Source organism: Melopsittacus undulatus, chromosome 8 (assembly GCF_012275295.1).
Source record: "Melopsittacus undulatus isolate bMelUnd1 chromosome 8, bMelUnd1.mat.Z, whole genome shotgun sequence".
In the NCBI taxonomy this organism is placed as follows: Eukaryota; Metazoa; Chordata; class Aves; order Psittaciformes; family Psittaculidae; genus Melopsittacus; species Melopsittacus undulatus.
In genome coordinates, this window is record NC_047534.1 from 36,710,092 (window position 1) to 36,734,209 (window position 24,118).

The window sequence follows — 24,118 nt, forward strand, 5'->3', positions numbered from 1 at the left end:
GCCTAGAACTTAATCAGACTGGGGGGCTGAGGATTATATACATATATACATATATAAGAAGAAAATAAAGAAATAAATAAAGCAAAGACATGCAAATTCTGAAATACCAAAGAATGAACTTTCAATAAGAAAAGCAAGACACTTGCCCTACTTAGCAGTGAAAGCTTCCAAAGAGTGGAGTTAAACTGCAGTTTACAGGACAATTTTATAACCTGCTATTAATAAGTGTTACAAGCAATTATTTATTTATCTAACCTCAATTTTACCTAGACACTAGTAAAGGTAGAAACTCATTTTAAGAAGCTATGCTTTATTGTGATAGTCAGAGTAACAAAATTGTATCTGCTTCCTGTGATGCCTGTACTCAGAAAACAGCTTCAGGAATCTTCAACCTGATTCCCAAAGAACGGGAAAATGAGGAAAGAATAATGAAAACAAAACAAAAACAATCATGGAGATACCTACACATACTTCACTTTTTTCCCCTACCTTCGTATTCAGAAGTGACAAGTATCACTGAATACTGCCTGTCTTCCTCTAGGAAAAATCATGACGACTTAACACCAAGGAAAGGAGCAAGAGAAAACCAACAACTAAGGTTATGTGCTCTCAGCCATAATCTATCAAATAAAGCAAACAGCCAGTCATGAAAGCATTTTCAGCTCAGAGGAATGTGTCCATAAAATGGATCCTCCATGAATAAATCAGTGCAGTGCTTCCTGCCTGTATGGGCTGAAAAGGTAAAAACAAACTGCCACCATGGAAAAAAACCCAAAAGGCTAAACCTCTTACTTCCCCTTTTCCTGTTCTACTAACTACCATGCAGGGAAAACCACTAGGAAAGAACAATAAGCTATTAAGTGCAAAAGAAAACCAGAATGGACAGTAGTGTGCTCATGGGTGCACAGAAAATTACAAGACAGCTTCTTATGAGGGCCAACAGAACTACAAACATGAAAAACTCTAGACAGTTCAGCTACTTTAATTGAAAAGCCTTCAAGGAATTTGAAAACTCTCGTACTCAAAAGTGCCTCTACTGTCATGCTACAAGCTTGAAATGTCATAGTGACACACTAGTGCTTTAACAGAAAACAAAAGCAAACATTTCTGAAGTGACTATGTTGAAGTTTGCAGTTGGAACTAATGATCACATAAAGCATTCCTTATAGACAGGTCACTGATTAAAATATTATGGACACACTACTTTGATGCACAGAAGGTTTCAGGGGGGGTAACCATTTCTTTGGGAAAAATTTATTAAAAACCTCTAGCCCAAAGTTGGCAAATATAAAAAATAATAAAATATGAAAATACTTTAGAAATCACAGAATCATAGAGAAGGCCACATCAATTTACACACAGCCCATTAGTTGCTACCATAAAGTTGTGTTTCAACACTCTACATTGCTAGTTCATGTATAATACTTCTAACAGTAAACGTGTATGTATTCAAAAACCTCAAACTACTAGAGAACCCCAGACAGAGGTATTTGCACATTCTGTTAGTATCCCTAATATACATAACCCCATCCATCAAGGTCTCTCTAAAGATCTTAACACAGTGCACAAGAATGTCACCCACTACCCCAGCAAAGCTATCTTCAAGATGAGAGAATGACTTTTTAATCGTACATCAGCAACAAAACAGCAGTTTGGAAGAGGGAATAAAGGCAATCAGTCAACAAGGTCTGCAAAGGTAAGTCCCTCCTCTGCAAAGATTTCTCAGCCACGATCTCCGGCCAAGGAAAAATATTAAAACATGGTATACGCAAAAACCTAAACAAAACACACACCCAAACCCAATGCCAACAAAAACCAGCACTAGTTAACCCAGTAATTACTCTACCACCTACATCTCCAAATGTTTCATCATCCCAAACACTTGTTAGTTTACTAGTAGTTATATCAATTAATAGACTTGTACACAATTTGCCAAAAATCCAACATAATACATTTTGTTGTTACAAAGATCAATGATCAACAACAGTGACTGGGCAAAAAGTATTCATCTAAGCAGCATTTGTAGAAAGCAAAACCCACCATCTGTGCAGAATAAAAGAAATGTGTTTCTGAAATGACTTTGATACACCATTTTTAAAGAAACATTACTGCATCCTAACTTTCAATTATCCATTCAAAATAATTGTGTATGATTATGCAAGCTCAGACCAAAGGAGATGAAAGAACAATACAGAAATGAAACACTGCTAGAGATGACATCTGCTCCCAGAGAGCATCACTCTTGTGGAAAAGATGGGAAAACAACTAATTGTCAGTCATAGTCCTGCTCCAGTGAAATAACTATATTTAGTCTTCTAAGGGTACACAACTTCAAAAGTGATGCTTGCTATACAAGAGCCTTCATGTCAGGCACGAGAATGGCTGAGGAGTCAAACAGCCAGAAGACCATCTCTAACACAGAATTTTGAAATTAATTCTTTTACTGAGGCAATTGTTGCCTTACATTTGGGCAGAGAAGAGATTCAGAGCAGCCCTGCGGAGAAGGACTCTGGGGTGTTGGTCGATGAGAAACTGAACATGAGCCAGCTTCAGTGTGCACTTACAGTCCAGAAAGCCAACCGTATCCTGGGATGCATCAGAAGGAGCGTGACCAGCAGGTCAAAGGAGGTGATCCTGCCCCTCTACTCTGCTCTTGTGAGACCTCACTTGGAGTATTGTGTGCAGTTCTGGTGTCCTCAACATCAAAAGGACATGGAACTGTTAGAACAAGTCCAGAAGAGGGCCACGAGGATGATCAGGGGACTGGAACACCTCCCATATGAAGACAGGCTGAGAAAGTTGGGGCTGTTCAGCCTGGAGAAGTGAAGGCTGCGTGGAGACCTCACAGCAGCCTTCAGTATCTGAAGAGGGGCCTACAAGGATGCTGGAGAGAGACTCTTTATTAGGGACTGTAGTGACAGGACAAGGGGTAATGGGTTGAAACTTAAACAGGAGAAGTTTAGGTTGGATATAAGGAAGAAATTCTTTCCTGTTATAGTGGTGAGGTACTGGAATGGGTTGCCCAGGGAGGTTGTGAATGCTCCATCCCTGGCAGTGTTCAAGGCCAGGCTGGACAGAGCCTTCGGTGAGATGGTGTGAGGTGTTCCTGCCCATGGCAGGTGGGTTGGAACTAGATGATTTTAAGGTCCTTTCCAACCCTAACTATTCTATGATTCTATGACATTCACCATCGCTAAAGTCACACAGCTAAAAAGTATTCAACATACTGCAAGTTCAGTATGCATTGTGGGGCTTTGTCTATCCACAGTTTTATACCTAAGGAGCAAGGGAAAAAAAAGGCAATAAAGAATTGATGACAATATTTGGGGTTAGAGATGTTCAAGTTTACCTCCATCCAATTTTTCAAACATAACTCACCTATTTAGGCATTTACTTGCCTGTATCATTCTTCGATAATTGCTGTAATGTCCACATCATCAATGTACTCTGTCAAGTTCTGCTCACAAGGAACAGTCTCACCAGACAAGTTCTCTCAGCTGCCAGTGCAGCAACAGCATACCAGTGTTCTCTAATTACCCACAGAAATACCAAAATCAGTAGGTCATTTCTTCACTGTTTCAAACAGCTGACTGAACACATTAAATAGTTGTGTGTTTCTTTAAATCTTGTAATATATATTAACAGCTGCTTTATTACCATTTGTATTGTAGCATGAAATATGTTCCTTACCCAACCACATTTTCTGTCAAATAGGGATTTTTTTTACAAGAGATCTATATTTATTTCATTGTCAACTGAAATATGTACACCAAGATCTTCTATATTAAAAGTTCTTTTATATTTTGAAATAAGAAATTATGTACAGTTAACAAAAGTTAACAAACCCCTGTCAGACTTGATATTCTTTTGCACTAGACTTGAATTATGGATAAAAAATAGAAAGGGAACTGGAGCAGTAGTGTTCAGTTTTACATGCTTATTAAGCACCAAGCTCTTAAGTATTCTTTCAGTAGAACACCAAATGGACGTTGTTTCTACCTAAAACCATGGATCTGGCTTCAGAGAATACAGAATATCTAACAGAAATTAATAGCAAAATTGTTCCACAATCTGACAATGGCAGAACAATGGATTCCCTGCAGTTCACCCCTAAAGCCATTCTGCAAAAATAGTCCAAAAAGTTAGAACATGTGCCTATTCCTGAAGCAGGGCTCTACCATGGAAAGCAACACTTGCTCACTACATATATACTTACTCACATCCTTGCTCTCAAAATAAAAACAGCTTTTATTTGTTTATTTCTACTAAAAAATGTGGGTCAATGCAACAACTGGACAAAGAGCGGTTCATGCATCAATGATACTGATGCAACCGAACTGTCCTTTCATTTCTTCATTTACTTTTCAATTCGCCTGTAGTGGAAATACAGACATAATTGAAGGTCCAAGGACTTGTACATGAAAAATACAAACAAAAATTAAGTCTAAAGAACTGTAATCAGTGATACAAAAGAGGAAACAATTCTCTACACTCTGTATTTCAGAGGGTAGACTGAGTTTATAGGACTGACAGGTAGAAACTCTTTCATTTACATCATAAAACAAAATCTGAAAGAGAACCATTGAGACAGACACATATTTGGGTTCTCTTGTTTTCAGAAGCAAGCATCCATTTTAACTTCAAATATGTATTCATTTCCATTGAAAACTAAATGTAACCCTAATTGGCTGCTCTTCTCATGGTATATTTCATGTCCTTCACACTCTATAGCAGAAAGATTCTATAAATGCCATGAAAGCTGAACTACCTGGTAGCTTACCGGAGAGCTCAAGAGCTCCAGCATTAAGTGCTTTACATAAAATTGTATGAAGCTGAAATACTCTTCTCTCCAACCCTCAACTTGCATACAATAGTATGTTAGACAAACTACTCAAAATGATTGGACTTCTTAATTTAGCTCAGAATGGTATGGAGAACAATCTCTACTTTCTGAAACATGCTAAAATGTGTACACATGGTATTATTTAAAAATATGCAATAAATAAAGAGACAAACCATTCAATCACTGAACCTTTAGCCACAAATTTTACCATAGCTCATGCTTACCAAAACCACAGCTCAAATACATACAATTTAAAGTAAGAATAAGTCTTTCTCCAAGATTTTTAGGCATGAGAAATTCCTGTGTGACGTTAAATAGAGATTTTTTCTGTATTCTAAAAAACTGAAGTGATCCATTAACACAGAAATTTGAATGCAAAAGTTTTCATGCAGTTGAATTCCAGTATTTGCGTACATCAAGCACAAAAACCAGCACAGATTAAATCCAGTGAAATGTATTACAAGTTTTATTTTAGCTCACTGGTTTTGTTTATCAGTCTTTTCCTTTTAAAATGTGATTAAAAGCATACAAGTAAACATTCAATTTCTGAAGTTGTACCAGGCTGCCACACAAGAGTAGAACAACTAGAGGTACTATTTCTATCCTTACTCCACCTGCTTGAGCTCAGAAATTTTACTGCATGCCATTAGGAGACTGCCAGCAGTACTGAAGAATACAGGATGAATTGGGCAATGAGCTTGGGTGGAATTCAGAGAAGCCTCTCCTGAGCATTATTCAATTGCTAAATACTGTCAGTGTACTTCGGCTTTACAGACAGACAGCAAGAGGATTCACCTTCAATCTGTTTTTGAAAGCTTCTATATCTACTATCCAGGTGACAGCTGAGCCTGCTCTAAATCCACAAAAATACTTCAAACTGCTTTGTGTTCAACGTACAAGACTCTCTCTTTCTAATTGGAAACCAGTCTGAGCTCTTGGCCTTCCAGGTACAGTGAAACAACAGAGGGAAACAGAGTTGCAGCACTTCACATAGTACCCTCTGATATAATAGGGAATTAAGCAGAAGCCTCTCCTAATCACAGTTTGCTCACCTGAAAGTCAAACAGGCAGACAGACCCTGCTGTGCAACTTCTTCAAAGGCAAAGAGCTGAACTGTTTGAAACCAGAATCTCCTTCCTTCTACCTCCCACCCCAGAACAGGGCACTAGCTCAGAGAATCAATAAAAGTATTTGCACACAGCAGGTTTACTCATTGAACCAGGTTCCTCAAAAAAAATAAAAAAAACCCTCAAATAAAAAAACTCAAAAAAAACAAAAAACAACCAAAACCAAACCAAAACCAATAAAACCAAATCCCAAAAAAAAACCTGAAACTGTGAATTTCTTTTTCAACAACTTTGTGATTTGCATAGGTTTTATCTCTTCTGCTCTTGTAAGAATACAAGAAGGATTGTCGGCAGCCTATCACCTCAAAGAAAGGAGAAAAACACAGACCCCAGCTGTACTGATGGGCAGAACGCACAGCAGGATACAAGGCTCAGGTGCAAATTTGCCATGCTCCACTGCAGTCTTCAGCATCAGTTGTTCAAAGGCCTAACTTTTGTCATTACAATTGTCTTCACACAACTGCAAATTGCAAACAATTAAAACAAAAACTTCAAATACACAAAACGGAATACAGACATACTCAGAAAAGAAATAAAGCAATACTATATATTGATAAGAACTAAAAACCCCAAACAAATTAAACCAAATCCCCCCCAAACCTAAACAAACATACAAGATATACATACCCAGTTTTAGGGCAGAAGAAGTCACTTCAATTTCACCACCAATTGGCTGAAAGGCAGCCAGCTGAGCTGCTACCTCTGTCTCGAAAGAGTCAGGGCTATTTCTGTCTGTCAAATTGCCGTTGGTGCCATCAGTCTTCCGGTGAGTTTCTTGTTCATCATAGACAGCAATCAGCTATCAAAACAAAAGAGAACAGTTTGTATGCTTAAAGTATTCCCAAACTTCACCTTTTTATTTTTTATTGTTCTTTTTTTATTTTTTTCCCTTTTTTCTTTTTAAGTAAAACTTATTCTTCATTGGGATTTTTTTCAGAACAGCTAGTAATAAACATAGATTCATAAAAGTGTATATATTTGTGTTTAAATAGAGTTCAATATGACTTCAATATGTGCTTCAGCACTGCCCTGTGCTGACAAGTTTTTTTCAGAGTTAGCATACTACCATTAGTGAGCATTTTACATTGCTCCAAAACATTTAGGGCTGAATGTGCTTATCAACATAAACCAGCATTTAATTCTTGGGGGTGGAGGGTGCTGTTATACTGAAAAAATTTAGTGCTACTGCCTGACACACCGCACCAAGGTAACACAACCATGAGCAAGCAGATACATGTTTTATTTATAACTACATAATAATTACATTATAAGGACAAGATACATCTGGCACAGTGACAAGAGTGTGAAGTTTCCGTAGTTGCACAACCTATGCCTCTGTACAGATGAAAGTTTCTTGCTTCGGCAAGTTCACGTACACACGCATCTCTACCTACCATGTACCAAGCTTATACCACACACATTGTTCCAGGCACATAGGAAGGTCAAGATTAAGCAACAACTGATGTTAACATGATCCAAAAAAGAAACCACCAGAAAAATCCCTACAAATACAAACTAATCAGACACTGTGAGTACAGCTTCATCAAGTGACTCAGATGCATGTGGCTGAGTATAAACTGAGTTACAGTTTCAAGAAAACAGTTAACTATGTTGCAGTTCTGTGAACACAAACCCAAAACTACATTAATTAGCAATGAATCTAAACAAATTAGAAGACTCTGTTCTTAACCAACAGGATGCTTGACACCCCAGAGCCCTCTCCAAGAGCAGGGGAGATGAGGGCAGCAGTACAAGCACTGTTCCTGCTCCACTAGTGGACATTGTATAGTTCTCATACCATACTTTGCCTAATAAGCATTGTACAAGGTATCTTTAGGTGTTTATTTCACTTTTTTTGAACTCCTTAGGACTAAAGCTTTTCCTAGCTAATCATGGAAAAGACCACAACACACAGAATTGGCTATACACTGTCAAGATACACAAAGAAACAAGTTTAAAGCACTGATTTACTACTTTCTGTTACTTTAAGGTACGCATTCACATTCTCTCTATAAAAATGTTAGCACATCGAATCTCCTCCGCCACTTCCAGTAACTGTGAAAAATTATATCCCAAGATAAACAGAACACAAACATTTAAAGGACCTCATTTGCCTATGGGGAGAAGAGAATGCATGAGAGAGAAAACAAACAAAAAAAAATAAATAAAGAAATAAAAGAAAAATCCTGAAGTGCTTCTAAGGAAGAAACTGACATTTTCAGGTCTTCCACTCATTTATAATTTGGTTGCTAGAAATGTGTCAGCTCACATTCACCAATGTACATTTCAGCGACACACAAAACCCCTTAAATAATTATGCAGAAAACTTGTTCTCCTTTTCCACATGGAGTACGTTTCCTTTCCGCAGCCATACAGCCAGCTCTTACAACATAAAATTTATATTTGTTTAAAACATATAGGGAAGATTCATTCCAGTAACAAAGACAACTCTGTACCTTACTCCTGTGTTATAGGCAAACCTTACAGGTGTTCACACTGCATTCATCACCAGGTCATCACTATGCCCCTCAACTACATAAAGCCAGAAAGGCTGCCTTAGAGCCTGGCACCAAAAGATCATGGCAATTTTCTCCAGTACCAAGAAAAAACCCACAAAACCTATGGTGTATTTCCTTTGTAAAATTGCCATTCATCATGTTCATATTATTATGGAAGTTCATCGTGGGGAAGTTCCACAACTGCTGCCCACCAAATGTTTGCTTTCTCAGTCTCATTTTTGCTGTGGAAACTTAATTTCTAAGAAAGAGGCTGCTACTGAAGAGAAAATTGGAGACTGTGTAGGACCACAGCACTGAAAATACTTTAACTAGTAGTAGGATACCAAGTTCACTTGAGCATTTGCAATACAGAATCATAGAATAGTTAGGGTTGGAAAGGACCTGAAGATCATCTAGCTCCAATGTCCCTGCCATACATTAAATGGAGTTCAGTTCTGATTTGATGGGAATAAACAAGGGAATTCCTCAACTGGACCGAGCTGAGTTTCCCCATGGTTTCACACCCTAGCATATTAAATACTATAATACATTGTAATACTCTACATTTAACTGACCTAGGATGTTGCAAAGGTCACGAGTATAAGTGGCTCTACTGATGGAGATCAGCAGGAACTGTTAAGCAGAAACACGCAAGCATTACTTCAGACTCAAAAGCCCCCCAGACACATAGTAGTAAAACCCAGAATGATAAACAAGGAGGACACTCATGTTGTAATTACCCTATTTCTATGTACTTCCTTCAAGTATTTTCCAGTGGTCACTAGCAGATACCAGAGCAGCAGTCTGGCCCTGCACTGCCACTCTCACCGGCTCGCACACATTATGGTATTATCACATACTTAGGTTTCTAAATGCTGTACGTTTCCTTGATTCCCCTGAAGTTCAAACGGAATTTTGTATTACCATTCCTACTGAAGTTATTTTAACAGGCAAATAAGGTCACGGACAGGCTCTGACAGCCATAATACATAGCAGCTTACCTACAGTCAGCCCAGAAAGCCGAACTGCGGTACAACTGCAGATTTTACCACAGGACTTCACCGTTTTCCCCGTACCGGCGCTCCCGCTCCCACCGCCGTGCGCCACCTCCTGGGGCAGGCGGCCATGGCCCGCGGCCAGCCCGCTGCTCCTCTTCACCGCGTCCCGCACCCATCAGGAAGCACAGGGACACCTGAGGGCAGGCGGGCTGAGGGGGTCCTGTGTGGGTGCCCTCAGCTCGGCTTATGGCTGAGGTGTCCAAAGAACCGGCTCTAGGACATCAGTGAACACCCCATCTGCAGAGGGGTCTGGGGGTTTTTTAGGAAGACCCGACCTGCAGTGGGTTCAGGTTAAAATAAAGTTTTGACTGTAACAACACCTTTTTTTGTGGTGTTGCTCCACCAAGGATCCCTTAAGCACCTGCCCTAATGTTGCGTGAAACTTCCTGAGAGCTAAACAGGTTACAACTCAACTGCCTTGACAACTGGTCAGAAATGGGTTGGGTTTAGGCAAAATGACATACAGAAAACACAGGGGATAAAAACCCCACGTCTTCACCCACTTAATGATATGGAAGGATTGTAAACGGCTTAATGATTATATCAGTTCTGCATCTCAAGGTGGCTGTTGCTTTCATTTACCTACCAAGAAGGCTCAGCAGATGGAGACCCATCAGCTCCTCCCAACTCCCACAGCAGTCAGGACAAAGACCCGTCTGCCACCACCCTGCTTCCCAACTGTATCCACGGCAGCACTCTGCTTCCATGCTGGGAGCTCGGGCAGGCCGGGCACCACAGTGCAGGGCAACAGCAGGCGAACACCTGCGATACAGCCCAGCAAATGGCCGGAGGATGATTTCATCTGAGCTAAACCACAAAGGCCTCAAGCCTGGCTGAAAGCAGGGACGTTTCTTACTGCTGTCAGTCTTTGAGCAAGCTCAGTGAACAACCCGCAGTTCCCCCATCTACACCCAGGCACTACGGTGACAGTTTGGATTTTTTAATTTAATTTTTAATTTAGTTTTGGATTTTTTAAACAAGCAAAGAGTACAGAACACATCATTAATAAATTAATGTGATCTAGAATTAATTTCCCATTTTTTTGGAAAGGAGATAGCTCAGTACTGCATATGGAAGTAGCAAAGATGCAATGGCTCTCCTCTCCAATGAAATAAACAGCCATTTGCTTTCTAGAATGTTTATATGGGAGAGAACTCCTCAGGACTGCAGAAGCACCTTATTGGTAGCAACTCTAACATGATAAACACACTGCTAATCAAAGCATTATAAATATCAGCTTCAGCCTTTCAAATGGAATGAATACAATTTAGGTTATGTAAATTAACTATTCAAAAATAACTGTAGTAATTGACTTCTCATTTCCAGTATGGAAAATTCTTTAATTGGAACAGACTGCCAACCTCTTCTGATGGAAAAGAACTTCAGCACATATTAAGAAATCCTCCACAAACATATCATGAAAACAACAACACTGTTTGCAACACTGGTTTATTCTCACCCAGTTCAATGTTTATAAATACTGAGAGTTCAGTAGGTCAGCAGATTGTTTTTTCCAACACATCAAAGTACTGCTCTAGATATTGGTAAGCTGTAGAAGTTATGCTAGTGCTCTGGCAGGGTTTTGTACCCTTTACTGGACTCCAGCATCTCCTTTTTTTAAAGGTTATTTAAAGAACCTGAATATTTACTGTGAAAGATACCTACGTAGTTCTGTACAGGTAAAATGGTTCTACACCAGTATTACTGTAATATCTATTAACAATCTACTGGCTACCTAGGCAATCAATAAATTATCAATATTTAGCACTTTCCTATGATTTTGGTAACTCCCCCCTACTGATACTGACATGGTCACAACAGAAAGCAACAATAACGAACACCTCTATTTTATTAGCATTAGCTCAAAACAATGTAGTATGGCCAAATTTCATTTAAAATCTCTATATGATGTCCTGCGGCACAGCTCTTTCAATAGTTCACTGACATGTAAACTGCAAAACTTGCTGAAAAGTAATTGCACTACTATATTCCCAAACACTGCAACACACACATTTGATTAACATCAGCCCTCATATACAAAAAGGTGGCTAAATACCATTAATAGACAATGATGTGACTGACTGAAAGGGACCCTGTACAAAGCAGCAGTGTGACGTTTTACCCCAGGGAACTACTGGCCACTAAGATACAGAAGACCGATGCAATGTTCAATTTAAAAACACAAGACAAAGTGTTCCCCTACCCCTGATTCCCTGTGAAACCTTCCATTTTCCAGAGGCTCAGGCCTTTCAAAACTAGTACCACTGGACTCTGTGAAGCCAAGCTGCAGCAGCCCTGTTATTGCTCTGTCTGCAGGCAGCTGCAGAACCATGTTTGAGCTCACAGCTCATACACGTACACTACAGCCATCCTTCACTGTGTGCTGGCATATACACCATAGACACAAGCAGCAGTAAAAATAAGGCCTTCCAAATTACAATTGCATCAGTTTGGGTTTAGTGCTTCCTAATCAAGCTCAATTAAATACAAACAATTTTGATTTGCTTCAGAATTTCAAAGAAAAACATCCTCACCTTTGAGCAAATAACAGAACTTTACAGCTCTTGCTGCAAGGCACTTGTCTGTTAAACCAGAAACAGCTGACTTTCCATTGCCCTAAACACCATTTTAAATAAAAGGTTTCACAATTATTTCTCTCTTCAAACTACACTTTTGACAACTAGATGACTGCTAATAAGGTTAAAACCTGTATATTTTACTAGCATTTCTGCACTGAATTAGAAAATAGACACCACTGTTTCCTTTCTGATCCCAAACACCAGGCATGTACACACAAGGTACTAAGGAAGAAATGGTAAAATAAAAGCTTGCTTGCAATTAAATTAATCAGCTTTCAATTACTGTCAGGGTAAAATCACTAAGAGAAGTTTTCAGACACAGGCTAACATCGGTATGTGATTGAAAAGATGCAATTTCCAACAGCTGGAATAATATATTCAAAATCACATAAAGGAATTAAACTCTCAACGTATATAGCATTTTTCATCCAAGCTGGAGGGATATTCTTCCTTTTAATTTTTTCACATTTAGAACTTTATGTACATTCTTCTCTCACTACAGACAATGAAAGGTAACAAAATTGACTGTTTTTTCAAAGACATGTTTTTATCCTGTTCAGATGCTCCCTGTGACTTCAAATGCTCATTTAAGAAAAAGCCTGTTTGCTTTGGGTTTTTTTTAACCATTTCTGTACGAGAGCCAGTGCTCCTGTGGGAGTGATTATTAGTTACTTAAAAATTGATGCAGCAAAACTGTTCTTCCTTTTTTGGGTCATTTAGTAGACTTTGCATACAAAGTGCTCTCATCTTCAGAAAGAGCTGTCAGGAGGGATGAATGAATAGCTTGGTGACTACTTCACTAAACTTCATGACATACCTTGCTCTCTGATCCCTCAATTTGTGATCTGTAGGATTAATCTTGTATTTATGTATGCACACATACATAACAGAGGTAGAAAGACACAGTGTGACACACTGATAACCAGAATACACCAAAGATCAAACTAAGAAAAGAAAAAAAAAATCATCAGTTCTCCACAGGTGTTTGTACCTGCACACAATCAGACATAGGAGAAAGACTGCAGCTGACAGCAACCTACATATGACCAATAAAGAAAGGTAAAAGGGATCCTTTCTTCTTTTTCCCCTTTCTTTCAGCAAGATTATGTGTTTGGCCAGGTCAGTTCTTTACTCCAGCCATCTAAGACACCTGAGCACCAATGCTAACACAAGACAAAGGCAAAGGTACCTTTTCAGCCAGCAGTTTGCACCAGGCTATCTTAAATTCAGAATCTGATGTTTACTTTGAGGCTGCTGCAGCCTGACTTTCCTCTTTCCCCAACCAGTAGCTTCTACTGCTCCTAAACACAAGTGCTACAACTTACTAGAAACATGGTGCCTCAGTTCAGGGAACTAAACCAGGAGGAAAAGCAACTCTCCATCCTCCAGCTGCTTCAGCTCTGTGAACCATTCAAAGCAAATTTCACTCAACACATTACTGAGCTGACATCTCCTTAAGACTGCCAGTGCCTGTAATCTTGCAGTAGTGACATATCTCTGTCTCCTTTAATTAACATGGACCAGTGTTTGTTCCCCTGCTCCGGTGGCAGCACACTAGAGTGCTGCGCACATGTGTGTCATGAAATGTGAACACAACAGCAAGAACACTTCTGCAGTTCTTTCAAGTTCTTTCTAACAGAAACTCTTCTACAGGGATGGATTGTAATTTTAAACTACGCCCACAAGGAGACAAGAACACTTTAGATCGAGGCAAGAAGACCAAGAGTAAAGTGTATCACACATAGAACAAAAAACCACTTCATAAAGCCACTGTGGAAGTTGTCTCAGAACTCCACAAACTCATTATTGTAAAATCAGATTTCATATATTACTTATGAAAGACTCCTGTTCAAATGGTTAAAAGATGAAAGACTGGTAACAGTGCAACATAGACAGAACTAAGGTAATTAGGGTACCTCAAAAACGGATGAAAGTGTTCTTTAATTTTTCAATTTAAAACTTTCCTGGAGCTCTACAGCCTTTCTTCAATATTCTTTCAAGGTATTCTTCTGGTATAGACTGATAAGCATTTGAAATGGTATTCTTGCATAATGGTTTGCCTTGGAATCCCTTTAACTTAAAATAAAGGCTGTCAAGGAAAACTACCAATATACACACCATATGGCAGCCTTCCTTCACACCTACATATGAAAACAAATTACAGATACATTATATGAGAGCTATGGTGATTAGATCATCTTGTTTACCTACATGCCAAAATTACATACACCAAAGTATCTTTCCCAAAGACCACCTGACACTTTTTTTACCCTTATTATTCAGATTTATTTTGGTACTGCCTAAAACTAGCCAAGAACAGAATCCTACCGCACACAGTACAAGCACTGGAAGCCTCTGCTCTCAGAACTTCTCAAGGATACAAGGAAAATACCCCACAGGAAGAGAAGCAGCATGTCCAAAAAAGAGAGACCAGACCCAGCTAAGTCCCAGCTCTTTATGGAGGAAGGGAAATGAGTGTGACAATGGCAGGGAGGGATCCTTACCCAAGTGACAGTGCAGCTGTTTTGGCACAACCCAAGAGACAAAGCAGGGGACAAAATGAAGAATTGAGGGTGGAATATGAAGCCAGGGCTGGTAGAGCCCTGAAGGTTTTATGTCAGTTTACCGGGCCACTGGAGGTCCTCCATATTGCCAAATGCTTTAATCGTTTCTATTTCACCATAAACAGGCACCATGGCAAGAGGTAATACTTTAAATACTAATTTCCTTCATAAATCAAGCTGAGATTTTCAAATTACCAGTAAGCTGAAAAGCTTATCCAAACAATGAGATACAAATTGTTTCCAGTCTTCACATTTTAAACAGCACATCTACTTCCCAAGAAATTTGGAGTTCCTCTTCTTGCTTAGCGCTTACTACATCTAAAAGAGAATTAGAGCCAGCAGTATGTAAAGAAAAGGCTGCAAGCTAAACCTCTGGAGCTTCTTCCCCAGCCCTCCTGCTGTGCTTGTGCTGTGGCACTACCAGGCACCCAACAGAGTTTTTGTTTGCTGAAGACCTATGCTGACTGCGCTTCCCTGATTTACTACATTTGTCATTACTGACATCAACAGTCATTGGAAGGGGTTTGAACTCTCCATTACTTCTGAGAGATCAAAACTTCCAGACTGCTTTGTTACTATGAGTCCTGCATTTAGCTCTGGGTCTTGTCACTGAATTTGGGTAAGTAGCTAAATTTATGAACCAGAGCTTCCAGATATCTAAGAGTTCCTGAACAGCCCTCTGTAATTTCTCTTGTGGCTTTTCTTGTGGTGTTTGCTTGTTAAGGGCTTGAGGGAAGTTTATTTGCTATTTTGTGAAGGTTCTCAAATACTCTAACTAGGTTAAAAATAAATGAAAAGGAAAAAAAAAAGTTTTTTTTTTAAATTACTAGGAAATGATGCCTGAGAAAACCCTTTTGTGCCTGCTTTTCAGCAAGTTTAGCTGCTGGGTTTGTGTGTGATCAAAATAAAAAGATAACCCTACCTTCCCTGCAGCCAAACTGGTGGGTTTTGAGGCTGGTTTCTTTTTAATCTTTTTTGAAAGGTCATAGCAAAAACCCCCACAAAACTACCTGATTGACGAGACCTCATATACTTCTTGTCCAACCTATTCCTTCGTGGGTGCATGTGACTGTACTTCAAACAATGCAGCTGATTGGGTACTTAACATTGATATTTGTGGCAAAGTTTGATGAGCCCTTCAAGCATGACTGATATGTAATTTTTTAAGCCACTTAGTAACTACTTGAGAGCTGTTATGGAGATCCATAGTAACAATACAGATATTCCTTGAGGGTTGACTCTGGGTAGCTTCCCTGGAAGATATAAATGCCAGTGCTAAAATGTCAAGGATTTATAATTATGATGGCGGATGCATAAAACACATAAAGCAAGCCTTATTAGGGCTGATTGAAGTAAATATACCAAAGGACATTCCTCTTTTCTTCTGTAACAGATTCATGCTCAATGCTATTTGTAGCCTGTCACACTCATTATGTTTTCATGTGAAATAGCTTCTGAGTTTTGCTAGATACTAAATGCCCTTTGTTTTTATTCTTTCTCTATCCATGTGAAAAAACAAATGAAAGGAGAAATGTAAAATGAAAGACTGATTATTTCCTTTCTATTTACCTTGAAACTGAGTACTTTCACCTGCATGGGCTTTACAGAAGATAAGCTGATTTTGGAGAGTCCATTTAAAATGGCACTATAAAAAAAATGTAGATACTAATATCAAAGACTCCATTACTTACTAGAACTGTGTTTGTCAAATGCACTTCTTGTAATCAGTCACTGAAAAGGAAGAATTCACTGTGCAATGAGTATCTGAAATAACAGTTTATCCTCAGAAATGAAAGTACCATCTCAGTTACTATATTGTAGGTAAGCATCAAAAAATGTTCACTTTCATGATACAAATTGTATTAATTCCATAATATGAATTGTCTTACCTTAAAATTCTGCTATAATGCTAAATTAACAGTTTTATGCAAATTCACTGGCAAGCCTCCTGTGGTACATACACAAAACAAGCCAGTAACACAAAACCTACATGACAGAATGAGCATCTTCGTCAGAGAACACGGGATACTCTGAGCCACACGTGGTGAATTGAGGCAGAGGGGAGCTCAAACTGCTCCCAATTCCTACCACAGCACAAGGAATTCCTGTGGCCCACTCCTACTTTAGCAGGCACCAGCAAACTGCATTGGTGTCTTCACCCCACATTCTCACCACTTTCTGGATGCTTCCGAAACCCTGGAAAAGCTGACAGGTTGCAAAACATCCAGACTGATGAGCAGCCCTGATTTAAGGCACAAATAAGCATTTAAGTGGACTGCTGCTGAGCATTCAGTTATAGACAGGACTGCAAGAAGAAAAAAATGAGCAATTCTTAGACTCAACAAGGTTCTCATTGCTGGGGCTTTTTAACAATGTTTCTGAGGAGCCCAAAGTGGGAACAAACAAGCAGTCCCGCCAGGACAAAGTCATGTGCAAGGTCGTAGCAGGTATACCTGCAGCACCCACAGTATCCTCAGTCCTCCTTTCCAGTAGTTTGCATCCCATGCCACTCATAGCCTGTGCATACTTTTCAGCCCATCCCACATGCATGTTTGCAGATTCCCACAAACCCACATTAACTGTCTGATCAAGTGGCTGAAACATTGAACAGCTTTGTATAAAATGGGCAGAAACTGATGAGGAAACAAGGCAGAAGCTGCTCCCTGATAGCCTTCTCCATTCCAGTCACATCTGATCTCAATATAGGAGCTCATAGGGCTGAAAGGGAGCTGGGGAAAATGAAATTAAGGAGTTCATCACCATTTCCCCTGCTCTGCTTCTGACCCTCCTCAGCTACAAATGCTTGAAGAAAACATTGGCCTTCAAACACTGCCAGAGGTACTTGCGGTACCAACAATTTGTACTTGTTCAGTCTTTCCTAGTGTCTCAGTTTAAGAAAGCAGTCCTCCAAGGTAGCTTGCTACCCTTCTGATTATATAGACATGTGAAAATCTGCAGAAAGTCAAAGAGATTAACTCTGTGCTGAAGAGATCTTACACCATTTCAGTAAGAACAGAGGGTGCAATTGAAAAATCTTAGTGATTTGCATGGCTTTTCATACTCTAGTTAATCACAATGTTAAAAAGAACTCTGTATTTGTAATTAAACGCTTCAACTTTCCTGTCTTTTCCAGATTCCAGTTTAACGAGTAGGGCCCACAGAACAACTCATGTTGGAAGCGACCTCTGGAAGTCACTGGTCCAGCTCTTCACTCAAAGTAGGGACACACTGGCACTTAATCTTTGAAGCTGGATCAGGTTGCTCAGAATCCAACCCAGTTTTTTGCATCTCCAAGGATAAAGATTTCACAAGTCTCTGGACACCTGTTCCAGTGCTTGACCACCTTCATAATGCAACAAAAAGCTTCTCATATCTTATTAGAGTCTTCCTCATGACCACTTAATGTCCATTAACTCTTGTCTTCTCACTGCAGACTTTCTGGAAGGTAGGGAATTGTCTCCTCTACACACCCCCCTTATTCTATGAAGTTCACTCACCCTTCACACCCCATGCCATGTTGGTGACCCAGTGCCTCCTGTGCCTGTTGGAGCTTGGTCCAACTATGTCCGTATCTTTCTTGCACAAAGGAGAGCAAAACTGGACACAATAGTCTATCTGTGGCCTCATAAGTGCTAAATAGAGGGGAGGAACTGCTCCAGTGACTTAGTGGCTACACTCCTGTTAACCACCTGAATGTGCATTTAGCTTTCTTAGCTGGAAGGCTAAAACAAACCATGATTCCTACCAAGTCGCTCTATTGGGTTTTCCCTCTCTCACCAATTTGACAGTATGCATCATATGCAAAGATAAGATTTTGCTTTGGCCACAATTACTCAATGACAGCGTATGAATTAGTTGATTATCTGGTTTTAAATGGCTTTGAGGACATTACTGGATGGCGAATGGAACTTCAGAAGGAGAAAAAAAAAAAGGCAGCACAAAAATACTTTAATTGTAAAACCCACCAGAAAGTGTAAAACCATCTGTACACCATAACATACACAACAACTTTCATTAGTACAGACAGGCTTGATAAATCTTGGGACGTTGCCACACGTCATACAGTTCTCACACCGTGTTTCTGTCTGCGCAGAAAAACATTTCAGTATTTATAACTGCCAAGAGTCCTATTCTTACTGATGCCTAGCTTAGTGAGACTCCATTATTTGCCCTGTCTCTGACAGTTTATATGTCAGGCTCCAGAAAGGCAAGAGTAAGCTTACAAAACTGGTTGTCACCTTGATGAGTAAAGGTCTGTCCCTAATGATAAACTAACGCCATCAGTCTCTACTAGTTTGTTATTAATTCTGTCAATAAACAGTATTCCTCAGGAGTCCCCAGTGCATGATAATAAAGCATATATACCCTTTTGAAAAAAATGGAAAACAAACACATTGCCTTTCACACAGTGACCTCACTTTCATAAGAGTTATGACCCTATATGCTGCAGCAGCATAAGCCAGCTGAGCAACCATGTCCCTAAAGAAAGCTCCTAAATGATCCTTTTGTTTGAGACAGAGAAGAACAGAAGAAGAGGGGAGAGAAGTTCAACCGAAATGCAACAGGAATGACACCCAAATCCTCAGAATGTATTTGGTAATTGGTTAGTTTCACATGGCTTGTTTTATCACACTCATTAATAGAAGACTACAAAGTCATTAATTGTCACCCATAGAAGAACTGTGTTGGGTTTTTTTACGGGCAAACCAGTTTAAGAAGTCTACAACAACTAACGAAGAAACCTATAAATTTATGCTCTCTCAGAAGATCAGAAACACACAAACATTCAGAAACTTGAAAAGAAGTGTGGTGGTTCCAAACACTGCGGTTCCAGAAATGCACATTCCCACATGAACTACCGGAACAGAAGGACTAGGAAAAAAAATATTTTGACTTGACAACTTAATGCACCATTACTGTGAAAACAATGAAACTAAAAGTAAAATTTCCAGAGATAGTCACAGCTCTGGCAATAACAAAAAACCCTTCAGTGACAATTACTCATTTCAGCAATCAGTTCATAACAGACATCCTACTGCTGCCTTGCTCATTACACTCCTTAAAAAGAATGATCTACACATTATAAATCTCAGTCATTTTTTACCCTCACATCAGCTGCCCACAAGTTCCTTAATTTCTTGGTAAACAAATTAAATGCTGACATCATGTTCAAGATCCACAGTAAAAGCAGGCATACTATTTTAAGACTTGGAGTTCAGAATATAACTGAGATATTTGCAAAGTTAGTAGCAGCTATGTACGTATGTATGTATGTATGTATATATGTGAGTTAGGCACCCTTGGACATGAATGTGTTCGCAAGCAAACAAGCTCTCACATATGTACCCTTCTACTACCCACGCATTGGTACTTGTTATTCAACTGTGAACACATCCTATGAAAGCAGAATACACAATAAAAGATAGCCACCATTCAAAACATTACAACACTAGGAATGTTCTTGGCCTTCCACAGTAGTATAGGATACAAAAAAGTAAAACCAAAGTACGTTTACTGTGATACTGTAATGGCTCATTAGATGGATTTTGACAGGATACTCATTTCCAAGGCCAAATTTCAATGTCTTATTATGTACTGTGTTGAACATATACTTGATACAGTTTTGTAACATGCAGCTATAAGAACTGTAATTCTGACCTCTGAACAACAATTAAAAGTATCTTAACATTTCTTAAGGAGACCATCTTCTGTAAAAATTGAAATAAGGGAATCTTCTCTGTTGTACTGAATGAACCACAACATACTGAGTGTGGTTTCTTACCCACACTAATTCAACTAATGCTCTTTACTAGGTAAGATAATCCACTGAGGAATATATTTAACCAAAAAGTTGAATTCAATTAAAAGGTTCCTCCTGCTCTGAAATATTGTTTTAATTTGATCCAAAGCTTTCTTTTTGGAAAAAAGAAAAAAAAAATCTTCATGCTTAGGGCATAGTTTAATTTTGGTTACAGTATTTTAATGTTCTGCAAAATAGTGATACGTCTGGGGAATAAATTACTTCAGAGCATTCAGATCATTACTCAGAAATTTCAAACGTGATTTTTTTCAGAGAGAAGCTTGTTCATCCATTTTCCACTCCTCATTTCAATTTAAAAAGGGACCTATTCATAAAGCAAAGCATTTTTAATAAAAACAATTCAAAGTGAATGATATACCAGGCTCCGCTTTCAGAAGTAAGCTCAACTACTCAATAAACCATGCAATGGGAGAGGAGTAAAATACCTTCAGCTAATAGAAAATTCTCCCAAAATATTTCAGTTGTCATAAGTCTTCAAGTATCTGAAGTGTGATCAAGAGTCATCAAAAATAAAGCCCCACAACTAGCCAAGTATTTTAGCCTCCTCCAGAAACATGCACATGGCTATTCCTTGACTTATCTGCACTGACTCACCAGACCCTGTAGAAGGGAATTTGTGTTTTCACAGCTTTACTATTAGTACCTGAGTGGATTCACAGTAGAATCACATTTGCTGCCGTCACTGCCACATCACCTTGCTACCTAACATTATTGGAAGTTGGCAAAATATGCAAAAACATTGATTCAGTTGCTCTATGGAAGATTTTTTAACATGTTTTTATACTAATAATAATAGTACCACCACTACCACCCTACTCATGAGAGTGACATTCTTGCTTCCCTGAACCCGTTGCTCCACACACACAGCGTTCCGTTCTGTGATCACACCAAGTGTTCAGTTCCCTCGAGGTAAGCCATATTCATAATGGCACACTGCTCTTTGAGGCCTCCTAGGCTTTACAAAACTCAAGAGGGGTATAAGTGGGAATCCATAAGAAAAAAACTCCAGAAGAGGTAACAAATATATTCACTCTGCCTTGAATACTTATGCTCCAGTCAAATCATTTTCTTTCCGAGAGACTACAAGTGTTCATTCACACTTAACTGAAATCGTCTCAGGGGGTCCTATCCAGTGTGAGCTGAATAACTTTTGTTAGTAATTCAGCAGACACACACACTGCACGTGGTGTCTTGATGCTGGTTTTGGGGAAGGTCCCCAAAATAACTGCACTCCTGATTTAAAAATCTAGGTGCCAAAACTACTGAAGAAAAAACAGAACAAAACAAAACAAACCCACCAAACAAAACCCAGCCAAAAATCAAACACAAAACAACACATAGAGCCACAGCCACCAATCCAAGGATGTCCACTATCTAACTTTGACACAAATTGAAGATATATATGTTTAAGGGGCAAAAAATGACAGTCCTTTCTCATTTCCCTCAGTTTTAACTTTAACCTACAAGTTACATCAGAGCACCACACAATCTGAGGCAGCAGACTGATGCCCAAAGGCTGCTCTTACTGAGAGCAACGTGATCTAACACCAACATCACACCAGAATGCCATTTCCATCAGAAGGTAGTGCTCAGAAGTGCCCCCTTCAGCTTTTCCCTGAACAGAAATTCAGGGATTTCAGGAAATGTGAGGAACAGAAAGCAATCAAAGCTCCTCTACTCTTCCGAGACACTAAGAGGAGAACCTACCAAATATCCATTGTATAGGATATCAAAACAGAACTGATCATTGTGGGTGGATTATAGACTGGGGATGTTGCCTCACTGTTGCATTTGAACTTAATTTTAAATGAATTAGGCTAACACAAGTCAAAGACATTATAGAAAACATGACAAGGGGTGTGCACTCCAAACAGCAGCTCTGGCCAAGTCTGTAGTGGTTTTTTTTTCCTTTGCTTTCTCCTACACATGCTGTTCAGGCTACCTGGGAAAAATACATAGGTTTTTAATCAAAATGAAGTTTGCAGAGCTGTGCTTCCAGTCTGCTGATCTTTCCCTATGTCAGTAGTCCACTAGTAACTAATTAGTCCTTGGCCTGTTGACCTTCAAAGCTTTAGTACAGGGAAGAGACAAGAAAGACTGCTCCATCCTCTTCCCAGGGCTGCAGTCCAAAGTCACTGCAATAATCACTGGAAGGCTTCTGCTTGCTGCTTCTCTCCTTACGTGCTTTCAGACTCTGAAGAGACTTTACAGCTTCTGTTGACCCAGCAGAGCTCTTAGCCTTTGGACACCTCACCCCACTCCACTGGGAATTATAATCATTTATACTAATCGTTTTTGATCTACTCTCCAACTGCAACTTGGCAACATGGAGAGAGATAGGCTGCTGTGTAATCCGTAAGGTAATGCAAATTAGACTAAAAAGAAGTAGCAGGATTCCACAGCCAAATCCTACCCTCCACAGGATTGCTCACAAGTAGCATGTTCCTGTGCTACATTTTAAGGAAACTCAAACTACTGAAGAGGGGAAAACCTAGAGCTAACCACATGGAGCTAGAGCTTCCTGGAGAGATAAAATAACAAGCTCCTGACAGCCATAGCTGCCACTTCTTGGCAAAAAGTATGTTCTCGTTTATCTAGGCAACTGAATGAACGAGAAGTTCATTCAAAATGAAAACACAGCTGAGAACTGAAAAGCAGGGAAGCTTTCTAGTCTTCCTTTCTTACAGCCTCTGCCTTAAAACTAAATGCAAGAGCTGAGCACCATCAGGTCCAAGACCCTGCAAGATGACTCCTGGTCTTAGATTGCTTCATCAGGTGCAGAGTCCATTCTGCATCATCTGCAAACTGCTTCTATTCAGTGTGTCAGCTCTAAAAACAAATTCTTCCCAATATACATCCAGAAGGTTTCCCATTTTTTCTTAACCAAAATTCATTTTAGTTCTCCACAGCTTTAATTGAACTTCAATTACTAAAACTAGCTTGACACAAGCCATGAAGAAGAAATTAATATTCTACTAAATGAGAACTGTCACTCAGCATTTTCTAGGCTAAATGTAAAAATTAAGACTCTGAATAAATGTGTGCCAAGTATCATTTCATAAATATGCATATAATGCATTTTCCTCCTTATAAAAAGTGTTTAAATTTAAGATATTTAATTGTACATCAACATTTTAGTGGTGATCAATCACTGAAAATCAATGATCCTTTTAAATAGATGTAGAAATATATTTAATTCAAATCCAATTACTTTGAATACATTTTTGTTTACTTTCAATCACTTAAGCCTGCAGTCAGTTCACCCACTCTCTGGTTAGGAAACAGGATCTCAGGATATAACCGAGTAACAACTAAAGCATCTTTCCCTTCTGCAATCAACACAGTTGTTACGCTGACATCGAAATCAACTGGTAATCCAAATTTCTCATCCAAAAGTACATCACTGAGGGTTTACGCACAACCAATCTCTGCAGAAGTTCTTTAAATGCCACTAAAATATTCCAATCCTATTAGAATGCAAATACAAAGGGTAGACAGAGCACGAATAATACCATTAACATTCAAAGACGTCTTGGTCCCCATTATCAGATACTCATTCTCACATTAACTGATGTTTTGTTAAATAAAAAAAAGAATGCACAAATCCATTAGCAGCTGCATTAAAAGT

The 24,118-nt window shown here is 39.1% G+C and overlaps 1 protein-coding gene across 1 annotated transcript in view; it reads right to left on the reverse strand.

Annotated features, from left to right (window-relative positions):
* The window catches only part of PARD3B (par-3 family cell polarity regulator beta), a 407,455-nt gene that overhangs the window by 277,017 nt on the left and 106,320 nt on the right, over positions 1 to 24,118 (reverse strand). The window contains exon 3 of the mRNA XM_031045134.2: positions 6,598 to 6,769. Within this exon, the coding sequence (XP_030900994.1) occupies positions 6,598 to 6,769 (172 nt within the window). The remainder of the gene's footprint in view (positions 1 to 6,597; positions 6,770 to 24,118) is intronic.